At 48.5% G+C, this 22,065-nt stretch overlaps 1 protein-coding gene across 2 annotated transcripts in view; it reads left to right on the forward strand.

Annotated features, from left to right (window-relative positions):
• Positions 1-18,699: 18,699 nt before the first annotated feature.
• The window catches only part of LOC132832710 (neurogenic locus notch homolog protein 1-like), a 173,168-nt gene continuing 169,802 nt past the window's right edge, over positions 18,700-22,065 (forward strand). For both annotated transcript variants that reach the window (XM_060850807.1, XM_060850809.1), the window contains exon 1: positions 18,700-18,904. In XM_060850807.1, the coding sequence (XP_060706790.1) occupies positions 18,850-18,904 (55 nt within the window). In that variant the 5' untranslated portion in view covers positions 18,700-18,849. The remainder of the gene's footprint in view (positions 18,905-22,065) is intronic.

Here is a 22,065-nt window from a genome sequence, read left to right on the forward strand (position 1 = left end):
TCGAGGTCCCTGATCAATTCTGGTTCGTTACACAATACCAGATCCAGAACTGCCTTCTCCCTGGTCGGCTCCAGCACCAGCTGCTCTAAGAATCCATCTCTGAGGCACGATATATTAAACAGTTGTATGACACTTGATCTTTGACTATAAATTCTGTGTCCTGTCATATTGTCCCTTTCAGGTTTCACAACATCCTTCCTCTAGGAGAGAGACCAGAATTGCACCCAATATTCTAAAGGTGGCCTTCCTCAGAGAGAAAGGCTGTACAATTTATTTTCCCAATTCTTTTGGTGGTCATGTATACCTCCCAACACCATTGGTGTCTCCTGCCAAGATTTATCCCCACAAGGAGTCTTGAATAAACACGGGGACAGTGAGGACTGCAGATGCTGGAGATCAGAGATGAGAGTGTGGTGCTGGAAAAGCGCAGCAGGTCAGGCAGCATCCGAGGAGCAGGAAAATCGAAGTTTTGGACCGGAACCCTTCCATCGCGAATCTGACTGAAGGGCTCCGATCCGAAATGTCGATTTTTTTTCCTGCTCTTCGGATGCTGCCTGACCTGCTGCGCTTTTCCAGCATCACACTCTCACCTCAGGACAAAGGTTCCCTCCCCGGAGTAAAGACTTCTAATCTCGAACGACCCTGTGGAAGAAAATAAATTCTCCTCATTTCTGCCCTAAGAGGGAGACCGCTTGCTCTGAATTGATGTCCCCCCTATTTTGTTCGCCCCTTTCCCCCGAACAGGGCATCATTCCATCTTGTTGCCCTCAGGGTCTGACGTTGACTATCAGTCTCTACACAGTTGGTGGTTATAGGTCTGACCCGCTCCACATTTCGTCAAAAGTCGGGTCCTTTACTAGGGAATGGGTGAAGTGAACTTTTTCGCTTTCAGGGAAGGCTTGATGTCGTTCAGAATTGTTTGAGGAAGTGTACAAACCCATCACAAGCTCATTGGAGCTGTCATCTGGTCTGTTCAAGCTCCCAAAGATGTGCGGGTCAGGGTGGATTGGCCAGGCTAAATTGCCCGTGGTGTGAGGTGCATTAGTCAGAGGGTGATGGGTCTGGGTGGGTTGCTCTTCGGAGGGACGGTGTGGACTTGTTGGGCCGAAGGGCCTGTTTCCACACTGTAGGGAATGCAATCCAATCCCAGGAATACATGAAGGAGGTGGCACAGACTTTGATGAATGTGTTGTAGCTGCAGGAGAAAACCAGGCAGCTCAAGTATCGATTGAATGCTCTCCGGGTGAAGGTGCTTGAGCAGCTGGAAGGTGTGTGTGTTATTTGGCTTATTGTCTTGGTGATCACTGAAGCAAGTGCTGGTCAAACTCCTCTTCCATATCTTCACAGAGATACAGGAGGAAGCGCTTTAATGATGCCTCTCCCACTCTTGTTCATTAACTGTGATATAATGAGGTCCTCGTGCTCAGATTCATTCATTCGTTCATTCGTTCATTCATTCATTCGTTCATTCATTCGATCATCCATTTGTTCGTTCATCTGTTCGTTCATCCGTTCGTTCGTTCATTCATTTGTTCGTTCATTTATTCGTTCATTCATTCGTTCATTCATTCCCTCCCCGCAGTCGCACAGTCAGAGCCTTTCATCAGCAATAATTCGACCAACCTGGGCACCACCATCGCGCTGGACTGCCGGGTGAATGTGGGGATCCCGGATTCCCTCCTGTGGTGGAAAGACAGCACTGTGATAACGAATGGTGAACACTATCAGTTCCTGCGCGGTAACAGCACCCTGGTTATCACTGCGGCCAGGAAGTCTGACTGTGGCGACTACATTTGCACGGTGGAGAATGCTGTGAGCAGGAAGAACGTTTCACATCGGCTTCCTATTTATGGTGAGTCAAGCCTCCCAACTGACCATTTCTGACTTTCATCCCAATGGTCCCCTCACCCTTGCACTTTGCCTCAGTAATTCTCATTTGTGAATAATGTTCACCACCGCCGTTCAAACTACTCCCCAGCACTAGGGGTGGGGGAAGCAGCTTCTAATGTACACTGGCAGCATTGACCGACAACGCCATCTCCTCAGTGAGCATTGTGGGTATTGCTCGTATCGTCACTTGGCATTCCTGCTGGGAAATGGGCAGCTCTGGTGATGATTAATTGGACGCCTGTATTCTGTGTTGTAAGGGTGCAGACAGAGAAGGTAGGGAGTGATTACAGGCGTAAAAACTTTCACGTCGCTGTCAAAAGGAGCCCATGGCAACACGCGAGGAAAAGAAACCTTTTAATAGGCAAACGTAACCATCCTACAACATCAGGTTATAGTCCAACAGGTGTATTTGGACACACAAGCTTTCAGAGCGACGCTCCTTCATCAGGTAATAGGCAGCGATTGGTTAGAAACTTCAGTGAGCTGCCCGGCAGTGTGCCAGAGACAGATTCCATTGAGGCACTCCACCAAGGACTGGGTAATATTTAGGATTGGGCTGGAATAGACAAGATTACTTTGTGCTGTTTATAGATGTGCATCAATAACCATCTCCAATCATAGACAAGCTAGCCATCGCCTCTTGGTGATCAGTGAGCATTGCCATCACTGAGACTCCAGCCCTCACCATCGTGGTAGTTGCTATTGAGCTGAAGCTAACTTGGACTAGTCATATACAGTTACAAATCACACCACACCCGGTTATAGTCCAACAGGTTTAATTGGAAGCACTAGCTTTCAGAGCGACGCTCCTTCATCAGCTGTTTGTGGAGGTCACAAATGTAAGGCACGGAATTTATAGCAAACATTTACAGTGTGATGTGACTGAAATTGTACATTGACAAATACCTTGATTGTTTGTTAAGATTAGATTACTTAGATTACTTACTTAGATTACTTACAGTGTGGAAACAGGCCCTTCGGCCCAACCAGTCCACACCGACCCACCGAAGCGCAACCCACCCAGACCCATTCCCCTACATTTACCCCTTCACCTAACACTACGGGTAATTTAGCATGGCCAATTCTCTCATCTGCTGAATGACCATGATAGTTTCACTTCTTTCGTATGGAAATTGCAAAACTTTTTACAAGTTACATTCTCTGGTTAACTTTAACAACAGGTGTCAGCCCAGATAATGTAATGGGTGTTAGCCCCCCTGTGTTAGCTGTCTGTGCCATAATGTTTAGACTGATTCTAATCTTTAAAAGTGAGTTAACAGAGGCTTACATGAACTCATGCAGCTTTTGAGCAAAGTACAATGTAACTCTAAGTGTGTCTGTGTGTATGTGAGAGCATGTGTGTAGGAATATCTGTGTGTGTGTGTGTGTGTGTGTGTGTGTGTGTGTGTGTGTGTGTGTGTGTGTGTGTACAGTGCAATGGTGATCACCTGTAATGTGACATGAACCCAAGGTCCCGGTTGCGGCCCTCCCTATGGGTACCAAACTTAGCTATCAGCCTCTGCTCGGCCACTTTTCGCTGCTGCCTGTCCCGAAGTCCACCTTGGAGGATGGTCACCCGAAGGTCCGAGGCTGAATGATCTGGGCCATTGAAGTGTTCCCGAACTGGGAGGGAACCCTCCTGTCTGTTGATTGTTGTGCAGTGCCCATTCATCCGTTGCAGTAACCTCTGCTCGGTTTCCCCAATGTACCATGCCTCCGGGCATCCTTGCCTGCAACGTATAAGATAGACAACGTTGGCTGAGTCACATGAGTACCTGCCATGTACAAGGTGGGAGGTGTTCCCATGTGTAATGGTGGTATCTATGTCCACAATCTGACACGTCTTACAGCGGACAGGCAGCAGAGAAAAGTGGCTGAGCAGAGGCTGATAGCTAAGTTCGGTCCCCATAGGGAGGGCCTCAACCAGGACCTTGGGTTCATGTCACATTACAGGTGACCACCATTGCACTACACACACACAGATATTCCTACACACACACACACACACACACACACACACACACACACACACACACACACACACACACACACACACACACACACACACACACACACACACTCCTACATACACACATACTCCCATACTCACACATGCACCCTCTCATAGACTTAGACACTCTACACTCACACACACACACATATACACTCTCTCACACTCACAACCCCCCACTCCAGACAGACAGACACACATACACACTCACACATACACCCTCTTACAGACTTAGACCCCTTTAAACTCTCACACACACATACATAATCTCTCTCTCAGATACTCACAACTCCCCCACTCCAAACACACACACACAAACCCACATACACACATATGCAGATACGTTTGTGGGGTGAATTTGTACTGGCAGAGATACATTGTACATTGTTCAAAAACTGCATGAATTCATGTAAGACTCTGTCAACTTACTTTTTAGATTAGAATCAGCCTAAACATTATGGCACAGACAGATAACACAGGGGGCTAACACCTTCAACATATTATCTGACGAACGCGAATTGTTACAGTTAACCTGGGAATGTAACTTTAAAAGTAAGTTGTGTGATTAACATGTGAAACAAGTGAAACTATCATAGCGTTTGAACAGATGAAAGACTCAACAAACAAGGGATTTTTCAACGTATAATTACAGTTACATCACACTGTAAACTTTTGCGATAAATTCTGTGCCTTACAATTGTGTACTCCACCACCATCTGATGAAGGAGCGTCGCTGCGAAAGCTAGTGTCTCCAATTAAATCTGTTGGATGATAACCTGGTGTTGTGTGACTTTTAACTTTATCCACCCCAGCCCAACACCGGCATCTCCAACTCACTCCTGGTCATATAAAGGCAGTGTCTACAAGAGCAGGGCAGAAGCTAGGAAATCTGCAGCAAATAACTCCCTTCCTGACTCCCCAAAGCCTGTCCACCATTTCCAAGTCACAGCTCAGGGGTATGATGGAACATTCCTCACTTACCTGGATAAGTGCAGCTCCAACAACACTCGAGAAGCTCGACACCATCGAAAACAAAGCAGCCCCCACTTGATTGGCACCACATCCACAAGCGTCCCCTCCCTCCCCCCACCGACGCTCAGTAGCAGCACCTTCCAAATCCATGACTGCTTCCATCTCGAAGGACAAGGGCAACAGAGACTTGGGGAACACCACAATCTTCAACTTCCCCTCCGAGCCATTCTCCATCCTGACATGGAAATCTATCCGAGATTTAATCTTGGGGGGGGGGGTGAAGTGAGGATAAAGTAGAGCTGGGTGGCTGTTTTAGAATCCCTACGCTGTGGGAGCAGGCCATTCGGCCCATCGATCCACACCAAACATCCCGGAGAGCACCAGACCAGTCCCACACCCCTCTCGCTCAAAGCTTACCCATATGGCTGCACATCCCTGAACACTATGGGGCAATTCAGCATGGCCAATCCACCCTAACCTACACATCCCTGAACACTATGGGACAATTTAGCACGGCCAATCCACCCTCACCTACACATCCCTGAACACTATGGGGTAATTTAGCACGGCCAATCCACCCTAACCTACACATCCCTGAACACTATGGGACAATTTAGCATGGCCAATCCACCCTAACCTACACATCCCTGAACACTATGGGGCAATTTAGCACGGCCAATCCACCCTAACCTGCACATCCCTGAACACTATGGGACAATTTAGCACGGCCAATCCACCCTCACCTACACATCCCTGAACACTATGGGACAATTCAGCATGGCCAATCCACCCTAACCTACACATCCCTGAACACTATGGGACAATTCAGCATGGCCAATCCACCCTAACCTACACATCCCTGAACACTATGGGACAATTTAGCACGGCCAATCCACCCTAACCTACACATCCCTGAACACTATGGGACAATTTAGCATGGCCAATCCACCCTAACCTACACATCCCTGAACACTATACGACAATTTAGCACGGCCAATCCATCCTAACCTACACATCCCTGAACACTATGGGACAATTTAGCACGGCCAATCCACCCTAACCTACACATCCCTGAACACTATGGGACAATTTAGCATGGCCAATCCACCCTAACCTACACATCCCTGAACACTATACGACAATTTAGCACGGCCAATCCACCCTAACCTACACATCCCTGAACACTATGGGACAATTTAGCACGGCCATTCCACCCTAACCTACACATTCCTGAACACTATGGGACAATTTAGCACGGCCAACTCACCCTAACCTACACATCCCTGAACACTATGGGACAATTTAGCATGGCCAATCCACCCTAACCTACACATCCCTGAACACTATGGGACAATTTAGCATAGTCAATCCACCCTAACCTACACATCCCTGAACACTATGGGACAATTTAGCATGGCCAATCCACCCTAACCTACACATCCCTGAACACTATGGGACAATTTAGCATGGCCAATCCACCCTAACCTACACATCCCTGAACACTATGGGACAATTTAGCACAGCCAATCCACCGTAACCTACACATCCCTGAACACTGTGAGACAAATTAGAACGGCCAATCCACCCTAACCTACACTTCCACAACACTATGGGGCAATATAGCACGTCCAATCCGCACACACATGCACACTCACACACGCTCACACTCTCTCTCACACACACACACTCACACTCTCTCACATACGCGCACACACACACACACACACACACTCACACACTCACAAACTCACACACGCACACACTCTGAATGCGAGGACTTCAGCAGCCGATCAGCTGGAGGAAGCTACACCAAGCTGCTGCAGGTACAGGCGGATGGAGGGAGAGGGTCTGTGCTCAGATATGGGGCCAGTACTGGCCCTGGGCTGAGGTGGTGTAGGAAAAGACTCAACAACAAGTATTGTTCTGCAGCAGCAGGAAAGCCGGTCTACCAGGACAGAAAATATTTGTTAAAGTTATCATGAGAAAGGAAGTGTAAACAATGGGTCAGGCCACAGGAAGGAAGTCAGCAACATGAGGCAGGTCTTCGGGCTCCTGCACACTCACTGAGGACTCACTGAGAACTCGAGCAGCTCGACACTGTGATTGAGGGAACACATCGCTAGGGAGACACAGCACTGCAACACACACACTCACACTCACACTCACACAGACACACACACACACACACACACTGTCACACACTCTCACACACACTCTCACAAACACACTCTCACAAACACACATACACACACTCTCACACAACTCGCACACACACATTCACATACACACACACACTCTCACAGACACACACATATATACACACACACACTCACAAACACACTCTCACACACACTCACACACACACACACCCACTCACAGACACACACACTCAATCACAGACACACACACTCACGCACACACACACTCTCACAGACACACACACACATACACACACACTCTCATAGACATGCACACACACTCTCACGCACACACACATACGCTCACACACACACTCTTACACATACACACACACTCTCAGACACACACATACACCCACACACATTCGCACACACTCTCACACACACACTCACACTCTTACACATACACACACACGCACGCGCTCACACACACACTCTTACACACACACTCTCACACATTCACACACACACTCTCACACACACACACTCACACACTCTAACACACACACACTCACACACACACTCACTTACACACTCACTCACACACACACACTCACACACACACTCTCACACACTCACACACACCGACACACACACCCACGCTCACACACACAATTATACACACACACTCACACACACACACTCTCACACACACAGACACACACACACACACTCTTTCGCACACACAGTCACACTCACACTCACAGACACACACACACACAGGCACACACACAGTCACACTCACACACAGGCACACTCACACACACAGTCACAGTCACACCCACACTCACACACTCTCTCACACACACACACAGTCTCTCACACACACTCACACACTCTCTCACACACACACAGTCTCTCACACACACTCACACACACAGTCTGCTCCAGCACCTTCTGGAGTCTTAATGGTGCCATTCTGAATGACTAATCATTGCTTAGGTCTGTGCGCCTACGATTGTGAGGGACTCCCAGTAAGTCCGCTCACGCCCACCCACCCTTTCCCTCACACGATCGTCCATCGCTTGTTCTGTTTCTCACAATCTCCATTGATCTCCCAGCACCCCTCACCATTTCCAATGAGTCAGTTCCAGATGTGGGTGCCCCCTGATGTATCCTCTGAATGCTCAAGTCCAGCTTTGTGGTCTCTGGCTAATTAGGAATTTTCTAGTGGCGCGCATAAGGACACCATGAGCAGGTGTAGGCCATTCGGCCCCGTTGAGCCTGCTCGGCCATTCAATAAGACCATGGCTGATCTTTTCATGGCCTCAGCTCCTTTCCCTGCCTGCTCACCCTAACCCTTAATCCCTTCGCTGTTCAAAAACCTATCTTTGCCTTAAAAACATGCAGCGAGACGGCCTCAGCTGCCCTCACTGGGCAGGGCCTACCACAGGTTCACAACCCTCTGGGTGAAGAGCTTCCTCCTCAGCTCAGTCCTCAACCTGCTCTCCCTGAATTGAGTCGAATTTATTGTCATGTGCAGCGAGGCCCAGTGAAAGGCTGTGCCTTGTGAGCAGTACAGGCCGCTCACAGAGTTAAGTAGCACAGATAAGTAAATAATAGGTAAACAGTGGCTAAAACAAAAACACAGGGACAGGTGAATGTTAAGAGTTTGTGAGTCCATTCAGTATTCTAACAACAGGAGGGTAGAAACTGTTTCGAAACCAGCTGGTGTGTGTGTTCAGGCTTCTGTACCTTCTCCCCCGATGGGAGAGGTTGTAGAAAAACATTGCCAGGGTGGGATGGATCTTTGAGAATGCTGGCGGCCTTTCCCTGACAGTGGGGCCTGGGAGATGGATTCTGTAGATGGGAGGTTGGCCTTTGTGATTGTCCGGGCCGAGTTCCCCACTCTCTGTAACCGTCTCCGATCTTGAATGGTACAGTTGCCATACCAGGTGGTGATACATCCAGACAGAATGCTCTCGATGGTGCACCTATAAAAGTTAGCAAGAGTAGTCACCCTTATTTTGAGGCTATGTCTCCTGGTTTTAGTCTCCCCCACCCAGTGCAAAACAACCTCACTGCTTCGATCTCATCCATTCCCTCTATGAATATATGTTTCTACAAGGTCCCTCCTCATTCTTCTCCATTCCAGTGAGTACAGACCCAGTCTACTCAGTCTCTCCTCACAAGCCAACCCCCTCCACTCCGGATTCAACCCAGTGTACCCCCTCCAATACGTCCCTTCGCAAGTATGGAGACCGAAACACTTTGTTCTTACGTTGGCACGATCCTGGCTGGTCTTTGACCCAGAATCCACCTTCTTCCTTGCTGCCCCACTAACATTAGGAACGCAGCAAGAGGGGGAGGCCATTCAGCCCCTTGAGCCTGTTCCGTCAATCAATGGGAACCCTGGCTGATTTGCGGCCCGACTCCATATCTTTGGCCATTGGCCCATGTCCTTTAATACCTTTGCTTAACCTAACAACGACAACAAGAAAGTCTATCTCCGACTGAAAATGCTCAATCTCAGAAGCCCCTAACGTGGAATGAAAATCTATTGATTTCGGCCCTCAGCATTGCTCTGTGAGTGAACAGCTGCAGTCGTGTAGGATGCGGCATTCCACAGAGTCAGAGCCCTCGACGTGAAAACGTTTCTCCTCCCGCCATTCCTGAGTGACTGATCCCTTGTCCGGTGGGGGGGTGGGTGACAATACCATGGAACTGCGAGGCGTGTTTTGTCCAGTGGTGTTTATAAACGAAGGGAGGTTGAGACAGTGGTCCTGAGCAGTCTGCTCAAAGCCAATAAGGTGAACAGCCTGCGATGTCTTGGGACGTTGTTCTAAAAGTTGGAACAATAGAAGCAGCCCGAATGGGTGGGGTCAAGCTCTCGCAGAACCAGGATGTTTAGTTTCAGTTCTCAGCAGCTGCTGAAGGGAAATGTGGAAGCTCTTATTCCTTTCCCTCTCTCTCTCTCTCTCTGTTACAGCTAAAACCTGATGCTCTCTTTCTGTTGCTAGGATTGCACGTGAGACAATCTAACTTACTGAATTGGCCTTTCCCGAGGGTGCGTTTCTGGGATGTTATTGTATCAGAACTGTTAGCTAGTTGTAGTTAGCACACGTATTATTTTGTTAAGCACTCGATCGAGTTACAGTTAAGCCAATTCTCCTCTTTTATTTTTATTCTGTCTGTATTTTAACTGTACTATGAAAATAAACCGTGTTTCCCTGAGTAGTTGGACCAATCGAATTGCAGCTTACAACCCCTTACATCCACCTTGAAAATAAGAAAATATGAGGGTCTGGGCTGCCTTCTTCATGTGTTTTGAAGGGGTTTGCTCTAGTCTTGAACAGGAGACTGGAATGCTGAGTTCTCAAAGTGAAATTAAAGATTTTGCCCTTTGTTCTGGATTTCTTTGCCTCTCTCAGTGTTCCTGTTTTCACACTATCACATTTCCCTGTCACTTTAAAGATCTCGAATGAATCTGAATCAAATTCAATCATCCGCACTTCACAACACCGACCAACTTTAAAGCAGACTAAGGGCTTAACTCTTTCAGCCCTGGTTTAATTTCAGGCAAATCACTCTCTGGTCTAGTCTCTCTTTTCCCCGCTCGGATTGCAAGTGTATCCTACTGAATGTTGTTCACCAAAACTGATTTAAACTTTCTCGGAATTGCGTGGTCAGATGCATGAATCCCCGAAAACGAGTGAACAGTTTGATTAGGTTACTTACAGTGTGGAAACAGGCCCAACAAGTCCACACCGATCCTCTGAAGAGCAACCCACCCAGACCCATACCCCTACACCTAACAGTACGGGTAATTTAGCGTGGCCAATTCACCCCTAACCTGCACATCTTTGGACTGTGGGAGGAATCCCACGCAGACACGGGGAGAATGTGCAAACTCCACACAGACAGTTGCTTGAGGAGGGAGTTGAACCCGGGTCTCTGGCACTGTGAGGCAGCAGTGCTAACCACCGTGCCACCCCTAAGAAGGAAGGCAAATAGAATTTGGCCATTTTCTGAAGGAGTAGAGCAGAAGCGTAAGGAAGTGTTGCTACCAATGTCGGAGGCATTACTGAGTCTGCACTTGGAGTATTGTATGCGGTTTGGATCCCCTGACTTGCCGAGAGGTGCAGTTGTATTGGACGCAGCTCAAAGAAGGTCCACCCAATTCATTCCAGAGCAGAAAGGCTTGTTTTAATGAGGAGAGGTTGAACAGTTTCGGTCTGCGTTCACTCGAGTTCAGATCTTAATTGAGGTATCGAAGATGCTGAAGGGGCTTGACAATGTAGATGTAAAGCAGTGGGGGGCAATCGAGAACGAGAGCTCACAGCTTTCGGAGAAGGGAGCAGCAGATTTCGAACAGAGATAGAACATAGAACATTGAACATAGAACAGTACAGCACAGAACAGGCCCTTCGGCCCACGATGTTGTGCCGAACATCTATCCTAGATTAAGCACCCATCCATGTACCTATCCAATTGTCGCTTAAAGGTCGTCAATGATTCTGACTCTACCACTGCCACGGGCAGCGCATTCCATGCCCCCACCACTCTCTGGGTAAAGAACCCACCCCTGACATCTCCCCTATACCTTCCACCCTTCACCTTAAATTTATGTCCCCTTGTAACACTCTGTAGTACCCGGGGAAAAAGTTTCTGACTGCCTACTCTATCTATTCCGCTGATCATCTTATAAACCTCTATCAAGTCACCCCTCATCCTTCGCCGTTCCAACGAGAAAAGGCCGAGAACTCTCAACCTGTCCTCGTACGACCTATTCTCCATTCCAGGCAACATCCTGGTAAATCTTCTCTGCACCCTCTCCAAAGCTTCCACATCTTTCCTAAAGTGAGGCGACCAGAACTGCACACAGTACTCCAAATGTGGCCTAACCAGATGAGGAGGAGTTGTTTGCCTCAAAGACTCACAAATCTGCAGGGGATTCAGTTTCCCGGGAGTGCGGTGGATGTTGGGACATTGAGTAACTTTCAAGAGGGGATAGACAGATATTTAGTGAGCCTTGGTTTTTAGGGTCATGGGGAGAGAGGGCAGGAATTGAGGCTAAGATGAGGTCAGCCACAGTTGTAGGGAATGGTGGAGGGGCTGAGTGGCCTCCTCCTGTTCCCGGTTCCCGTGTTCCTACTCACAAGGCTCACCGACGTTTGAATGGAAAAGTTAGGAATAACGTTTAGCTCCGAGTATTAAGCCCAAACAGCAGGAACAGCACTGGCTGTGCCCCAGACCTCAAACAGAGCTATTATAGTCATAGTGTCTTAGAGATGTACAGCACAGAAACAGACCCTTCGGTCCAACCCGTCCATGCTGACCGGATATCCCAACCCAATCTAGTCCCACCTGCCAGCACCCGGCCCATATCCCTCCAAACCCTTCCTATTCATATACCCATCCAAATGCCTCTTAAATGCTGTAATTGTACCAGCCTCCACCACATCCTCTGGTAGCTCATTCCATACACGTACCACCCTCTGTGTGAAAAAGTTGCCCCTTAGGTCCCTTTTATATCTCTTCCCTCTCACCCTAAACCTATGCCCTCTAGTTCTGGACTCCCCCACCCCAGGGAAAAGACCTTGTTTATTTACTCTATCCCTGCCCCCTCATGATTTTATAAACCTCTGTGAACTGTTGTTTGCGGTAGTCATTATTCCTTGCTACGGTCCTCTGAGTCGAGAGAGTGGTGCTGGAAAAGCACCGTCGGTCAGGCAGCATCCGAGGAGCAGGAGAGTCGACGTTTCAAGCATAAGCCCTTCCTCAGGAATATCTGGGCATTCCCAGTGAGGAGCTTATTCTCCTGCTCCTCGGATGCTGCCTGACCGACTGCGCTTTTCCAGCACGGTGCTCTTCGCCTCTCCCAGGAGCGGTATCGTTCTTAATTGCCTCCAACGGTTTGAGGGTAATAAACTTGGAAGGGGATAGGGGCAGGACGATAGGAAGAGATGGGAGTGTGCAGGAGGGGGCCGGCATGGAGCAGACAGGGCGAATGGCCTCCCTCCGCGCTCTGAGTCAGACCGCTGAGCAATCCTTCCGAGACCGGTGGTGGGGAGGGGGTGGGCAGAAATCCTCTCACAGCAAGTTCACTCGTGTATCCCGGTACAGAGAGGGTTAACCCGGCCTGAGCGTTCCCGAGGGAGGGTTGGCAGTGCCGTTCGGCAGCAGGAATCTGGGAATGCTAGCCGGATCCTGATTGCCGCGGGGGTCTCTCTCCTGCACACGTCAAGTACCCGGGCGGTTCCCCGTGACCTGCGCTTCCCCCTCTCCCCCCCACCCCCCCAAGGCTGGGATCATGGTCAGGCCGTGGGACCATATGGGAATGGGAACCCGAACAAGCTCGGAGGATTGGGAGGGAGTTCCGGGGAAAAGGAACACCCAGGCAGCACCTCCTGTTCTGACAAGTCGTTGTTGAGGAGCAGGGCAAAAAGAAGGGGGGAGGGGGAACACATCCAATCCTTGCCCATTGCCCCCCCCCCATCACAGATGACCTTTGACCTCCCATCCCACCTGCCGGCCACTTGGTTGACAAAGTTATTGCCAGGATTGGAGGATCTGAGCTACAGGGAGAGGCTGGACAGGCTGGGGCTGTTTTCCCTGGAGCGTCGGAGGCTGAGGGGTGACCTGATAGAGGTTTACAAAATTATGAGGGACATGGATAGGATAGATAGGCAAAGTCTTTTCCCTGGGCTGGGGGAGTCCAGAACTCGAGGGCATGGGTTTAGGGTGAGAGGGGAAAGATTGAGAAAGGGGGGGGGCGTAGTGGTGGATGAGTCAAGGACGCCCACTTTGACGATGTGCTCTGCTTCCCTCAGTGAGTCCCTTTCTCACTGCCAACCCAGCCCTCCTGCTCTTTGACCCACGCCCCTCTCCCCACCCAAATCCCTCCCCAACGCTTCCCCTCACTTTATCCAACCCGTACCCCCAGTCCTGATGGTGGGTCACATCCGAAACGTTGACCTCTCCCCCTCCTGACACTGCCTGCCCACCTTGGGGATTCCAGCAACTGCAGCTCGTTTTCTTTGTCTGTGACCAGATCAAGAGGTATCTGCAGAATTGCCCCTGGTGGACCGGAAGGTCTGTACATACTTAGGTTCAGTGGCAGTGTCCCCACCTTTGAGGCAGGTGACCCATTTACAAGTCCCACCAGTACCATCTCTGAATGTGTTGATTCGAAAATAGATGTAACGATAGATGTCTCGCGACAAAATGGTTGTGAAGGCAGAAAAGTCTTTTGCAAGTGAAACCTCTTTTAAAAAAATCTGACTGACTTTCACCTCAGGTGGAAAGGGATTAGATTTCACGGTGGCAAAAATACAAGAGAGTGTTTTTTGTTGAAAATCCAGAGCTCACGACCAATTGACTGCACCGTCCCATGCCAGATAACTGCCACGCCTCTAACCCTGTCCCAGATGGAAATTACCACGGCTTCCTCCAGCAGGGATAACACGCCCAGTCACACACGTTCAATACGGGCACAGGATATTAATTACCGCGCACTAACACACACACACCCATCCTTAAAGATACATCGGCCCAATTTCACCAGCAGAGTGCTGGAGCTCCCGTTGTTCCCAATCGTTCTCCCGTTGGTGGGTGTGGAGACTCCACGCTGATTTGCGTCGAACCCTCCCTCAAACCCTACCCCTCAGCTGACGGACAGTCTTTGGAAGAAGCTCAAAGCTCCAAGCAGCCCTTTCCAAACCCATGGCCTCTACCATCTAGAAGGGACAAGAGCAGCAGGTAGAAGATGGTCCCGGATATGGACAACTCCTTGTGAGCTCCTGCATGCAGATCCAAGCTTCCCGTTTCCTACCATCGTTCCACACTCTTCAAACTTAATAGCATACTTTTCAAAAATTGCCAACAACTATATGACCAGTGTTATTTTTTGTTTTGCTGCAGTTGACCTATTATTTACTATCTATGTTACTGAACTTGGAGATCTGCCTGCCTTGCTCACAAGACAAAGCTTTTCAGAGTGACGTTCCATTCCAATCCATTCAGATTCACGGGAATACCATCCTCCACGCCACTCATTCTTCCCGATTTGGAGTATATTCGCCGTTCCTTCACTGTCGCTGGGTCAGAATCCTGGAATTCCCCCTCCCTCAGGGACACTGTGGGTCAACCCACAGCAGGTGGGCAGCAGCCGTTCAAGAAGGCAGCTCAACCCCCCCCCCCCACCTTCTCAAGGGGGGGCAACTAGGGACGGGCAATAAATGCAGGGACCAGCCAGCGACCCCCCCACACACCCCTGAATTAATATGATAACCTGCAACCTATATATAGTACTTAACCTGCAGCCTATACACAGCATTTACCCTGTAGCCTATAGACAACACATAACCTGCAGCCTATATACAACACTTAACCTGCAGCTTATATATAGCATTTAACCTGCAGTTTATATATAGCATTTAACCTGCAGCCTATACACAGCATTTATCCTGCAGCCTATATACAGCACTAACCTGCAGCCTATATACAGAACTAATTTGCAGTCTATATACAACACTGAACCTGCAGCCTATATACAGCATTTAACCTGCAGCCTATACACAACAATAACCTGCAGCCTATAGACAGCATTTAACCTGCAGCCTATAGACAGCATTTAATCTGCAGCCTATATGCAACATTTAATCTGTAGCCTATATACAGCATTTAACATGTAGCCTATATGTAGAATTTAACCTGCAGCATATATACTGCATTTGACCTGCATCCTATATATAGAAATTAACCAGCAGCCTCTATACAGCATTTAACCTGTAGCCTATGGACATAATTTTACCTGCAGCCTATATACAGCACTAAACCTGCAACCTATATACAGCATTTAACCTGCAGCATATATACAGCATTTAACCTGCATCTTATATACAGCACTTAACCTGCAACCTATATACAGCACTAAACTGCACGCGCACACACACACCCACACGCATCCCCACCCACACAGACACACACACACCTCACACACACCCCACCTACTCTCACACACACACTCACACCTAATCACACACGCACACACACCTAATCACACACACTATCTCACACTCTCTTACACATACAGTGACACACTCACTCACACATACACACACAGTGACGCACTCACTATCTCACACTCTCTCACACATACACACAGTGACACACTCTCTCACACATACACACTCAGTGACACACTCACTCACTCTCTCACACATACACACACAGTGACTCACTAACTATCTCACACTCACTCATACACACAGTGACACACACACTCACACATACACACAGTGACACACTTACTATCTCACACACACGCAGTGACACACTCACTCACACATACACACGCAGTGATGCACTCACTACCTCACACTCACTCACTCACAGTGACACACTCACTATCTCACTCACACACAGTGACACACTCACTGTCTCATACACACACTGACACACACTCTCTCACACATACACACAGTGACACACACTCTCTCTCTCACATATACACACAGTGACACACTCACTGTCTCACACACAGTGACACACTCACTATCTCATACACACAGTGACACACTCTTTCACACATGCACACACAGTGACACACTGACTGTCTCACACATACAGTGACACACTCACTCTCTCACATATACACACAGTGGCACACTCACTATCTCACACACAGTGACACACTCACTCTCTCTCACACACATAGTGACACACTCACTATCTCACACACACAATGACACGCTGTCTCTCACACATACACACAGTGACACACTCACTATCTCACACACATAGTGACACACTCTCTCACACATGCACACACAGTGACACACTCACTGTCTCACATATACAGTGACACACTCACTCTCTCTCACACACATAGTGACACACTCACTATCTCACACTATCTCACGCACACACTGACACACTCTCTCTCACATATACACACAGTGACACACTCACTATCTCACACACAATGACACACTCACTCTCTCTCACATATACACACAGTGACACACACTCTCTCATACATACACACACAGTGACACACTCACTATCTCACACACAGTGACACACTCACACACATACACACACAATGACACACTCACTATCTCACACACACAGTGACCCACTCTCTCTCACATATACATTCACAGTGACACACTCACTATCTCACACACACACAGTGCCACACTCACTCACTCTCTCACACATACGCATACACAGTGACACACTGGCTATCTCACACACACATAGTGACACACACTCTCTCACATATAAACACACAGTGACACACTCACTATCTCACACACATAGTGACACACTCTCTCACACATACACACAGTGACACACTCACTATCTCACACATACAGTGACACACTCACTTTCTCACATATACACACACAGTGACATACTCACTCTCTCTCACACGCACACAGTGACACACTCACTATCTCACACTATCTCACACACACACTGACACACTCTCTCACATATGCACACAGTGACACACTCACTATCTCACACACACAGTGACACACTCACTCTCTCACACACAGTGACACACTCACTCTCTCTCATATAGTGACATACTCACTATCTCACACACACACTGACACACTCTCTCTCACACATACACACAGTGACACACTCACTATCTCACACACAGTGGCCCACTCACTATCTCATACATACGGTGACACACTTACTCACACATACACACAGTGACACACTCACTATCTCACACACATAGTGACAGACTCATTCTCTCTCACACACATAGTGACGCACTTATTATCTCACACTATCTCACACACACACTGACACACTCTCTCTCACATATACACACAGTGACACACTATCTTACACACATAGTGACACACTCACTCTCTCTCACATATACACACACAGTGACACACTCACTATCTCTCACACACAGTGACACACACTCTCACACATATACACACATACTCACTATCTCACACACACAGTAACACACTCACTATCTCATACACACAGTGACCCACTCTCTCTCACATATACATTCACAGTGACACACTCACTATCTCACACACGCACAGTGCCACACTCACTCACTCTCTCACACATACACATACACAGTGACACACTGGCTATCTCACACACACATAGTGACACACACTCTCTCACACATACACACAGTTACACACTCACTATCTGACACATGCAGTGACACTCACTCTCCCTCACACATACACAAACAGTGACACACTCACTATCACATACAGTGACACACTCTCTCACACATACACACAGTGACATACTCACTATCTCATACACAGTGACACACTCTCTCACTCTCTCTCACACATACACACACAGTGACACACTCACTATGTCACACACAGTGACACACTCTCTCTCACATACACACAGAGTGACACACTCACTATCTCACACACAGTGACACACTCTCTCACTATCTCACACATACACAGACAGTGACCAACTCTCTCTCACGCTCCCACTCCCACACAGACCGAGCTGTGAGAGTCCCGCTGCTGCCGGGACTGCTCCCCGTGAAGCGGCTGTGCTCAGTCAGGCTCCGGCTGTCAGTGCCTCTCTCAGAGTGAGAGCTGGCCCAGCCCCGGGGAGAGGAGGGGAGGGGAGGGGAGGGGACAGTGCCGTGCAGAGCCAGTGCAGCTCCCGCAGTTCCCCCCTCTCTCTCTCTCTCTCTCTCCTGCGCTGGGGCTGGTGTGTTGATATATTTATTTATCTGTGTGTGTGTATGGTGTAGTTTCGCCGGATGTGGTGTTCCGATCCGCGACAAGGATTCCAGCGCCAGGGATGGTGCATCTGCTGGGAATACTCCTACTACTGCTGATACTGCCGAGTACTCCAGGTGGGAAACACACTCACACACACACACACTCACACACACACTCACACTCACACACACACTCACACTCACACACACACACACTCACACACACACACATCTGCTGGGAATACTCCTACTACTGCTGATACTGCCGAGTACTCCAGGTGGGAAACACACTCACACACACACACACTCACACACACACTCACACACAGACACACACACACACACACACTCACATACACACACACACACACATCTGCTGGGAATACTCCTACTACTGCTGATACTGCCGAGTACTCCAGGTGGGAAACACACTCACACTCACACACACTCACACTCACACACACACTCACACTCACACACACACACACTCACACACACACATCTGCTGGGAATACTCCTACTACTGCTGATACTGCCGAGTACTCCAGGTGGGAAACACACTCACACTCACACACACTCACACTCACACACACACTCACACTCACACACACACACACTCACACACACACATCTGCTGGGAATACTCCTACTACTGCTGATACTGCCGAGTACTCCAGGTGGGAAACACACTCACACTCACACACACTCACACACACACACTCACACTCACACACACACACACACTCACATACACACACACACACACATCTGCTGGGAATACTCCTACTACTGCTGATACTGCCGAGTACTCCAGGTGGGAAACACACTCACACTCACACACACTCACACACACACACTCACACTCACACACACACTCACACTCACACACATACACACACACACATCTGCTGGGAATACTCCTACTACTGCTGATACTGCCGAGTACTCCAGGTGGGAAACACACTCACACACACACACACTCACACACACACTCACACACAGACACACACACACACACACACTCACATACACACACACACACACATCTGCTGGGAATACTCCTACTACTGCTGATACTGCCGAGTACTCCAGGTGGGAAACACACTCACACACACACACACTCACACACACACTCACACACAGACACACACACACACACACACTCACATACACACACACACACACATCTGCTGGGAATACTCCTACTACTGCTGATACTGCCGAGTACTCCAGGTGGGAAAACACACACACACACAGACACACACACACACACTCACACACAGACACACACACACACACACTCACATACACACACACACACATCTGCTGGGAATACTCCTACTACTGCTGATACTGCCGAGTACTCCAGGTGGGAAAACACACTCACACACACACACACACTCACACACACACACACATCTGCTGGGAATACTCCTACTACTGCTGATACTGCCGAGTACTCCAGGTGGGAAAACACACTCACACACACACACACACTCACACACACACTCACACACAGACACACACACACACACACACACTCACATACACACACACACAGACACACACACACACTCTCACACACTCACACTCACACACACACACACACAGGCACACACACACACTCTCTCTCACACACACACCCATACACACTCACGCTCACACTCACACTCACACACACAAACACACACACACACACTCACACACACACACTCTCACACACACACAGACACACACACACACTCTCACACACACACACACACACACACTCTCACACACACACACACACACTCTCACACACACACCCATACACACTCACACTCACACACACACACTCTCATACACACACACAGACAGACACACACACACACACTCACACACACTCATGCACACACACACACTCTCACACACACCCATACACACTCACACTCGCGCACACACACACTCACACAGACACACACACTCACACACACACACATACACACTCACACATTCACACACATACACACACACACACAAATTCTCACACACACTCACACACACTCACATTCTCACACACAGACACTCACACACACATTCTCACACACACCACACACATTCTCACACACAGTCTCATGCACACACCACACACATTTTCACACACACACACTCACGCACACACCACACACATTTTCACACACACACACTCTCACACATCACACACAGTCTCTCACACACACACAACACATATTCTCTCACACATACATTCTCACATACATACACCCATTCTCACACACACGCAAACACACCACACACACATCACACACATTCTCTCACACACACATACATTCTCGCACACACACACCTAGCACATTCTCACACACACACCTAGCACATTCTCACACACACCTAGCACATTCTCACACACACACACACACCACACACACATTCTCTATCACACACACATTCTCTATCACACACACATTCTCTCACACACACATTCTCTATCACACACATTCTCACACACACACATTCTCACACACACACACATTCTCACACACACGCATTCACACACACACATTCTCTATCACACACGCATTCTCACACACACACACATTCTCACACACACACATTCTCTATCACACACACATTCTCACACGCACACGCATTCTCACACACACACGCATTCACACACACACATTCTCTATCACACACACATTCTCACACACACACACACACACACATTCTCACACACACACACACATTCTCTATCACACACATTCTCACACACACTCACACACACATTCTCACACACACACAATACACACATTCTCACACACGCACACTCACACACACACATTCTCACACACACACACACACACCACACACACACATTCTCTCACACACACACATTCTCACATACACGCATTCTCACACACACTCACACACACACACACTCACACTCACACACACTCACATTCACACACACACACTCACACACACATTCTCACACACAGTCTCAAGTGCACACCACACACATTTTCACACACATACACACTCTCACACACACCACACACATTCTCACACTCACACATTCTCACACACACACACATTCTCACACACACATTATCTCACACACGCATATTATCACACACACATTATCACACATACACACCCACACACAGTCACACACACATTCTCACACTCACACATTCTCACACACACACACATATTATCACACACACATTATCACACATACACACCCACACACAGTCACACACACATTCTCTCTCACACACACACATTCTCACAAACAC

The sequence above is a fragment of the Hemiscyllium ocellatum genome, chromosome 35 (genome assembly GCF_020745735.1).
Source record: "Hemiscyllium ocellatum isolate sHemOce1 chromosome 35, sHemOce1.pat.X.cur, whole genome shotgun sequence".
Lineage (NCBI taxonomy): Eukaryota > Metazoa > Chordata > Chondrichthyes > Orectolobiformes > Hemiscylliidae > Hemiscyllium > Hemiscyllium ocellatum.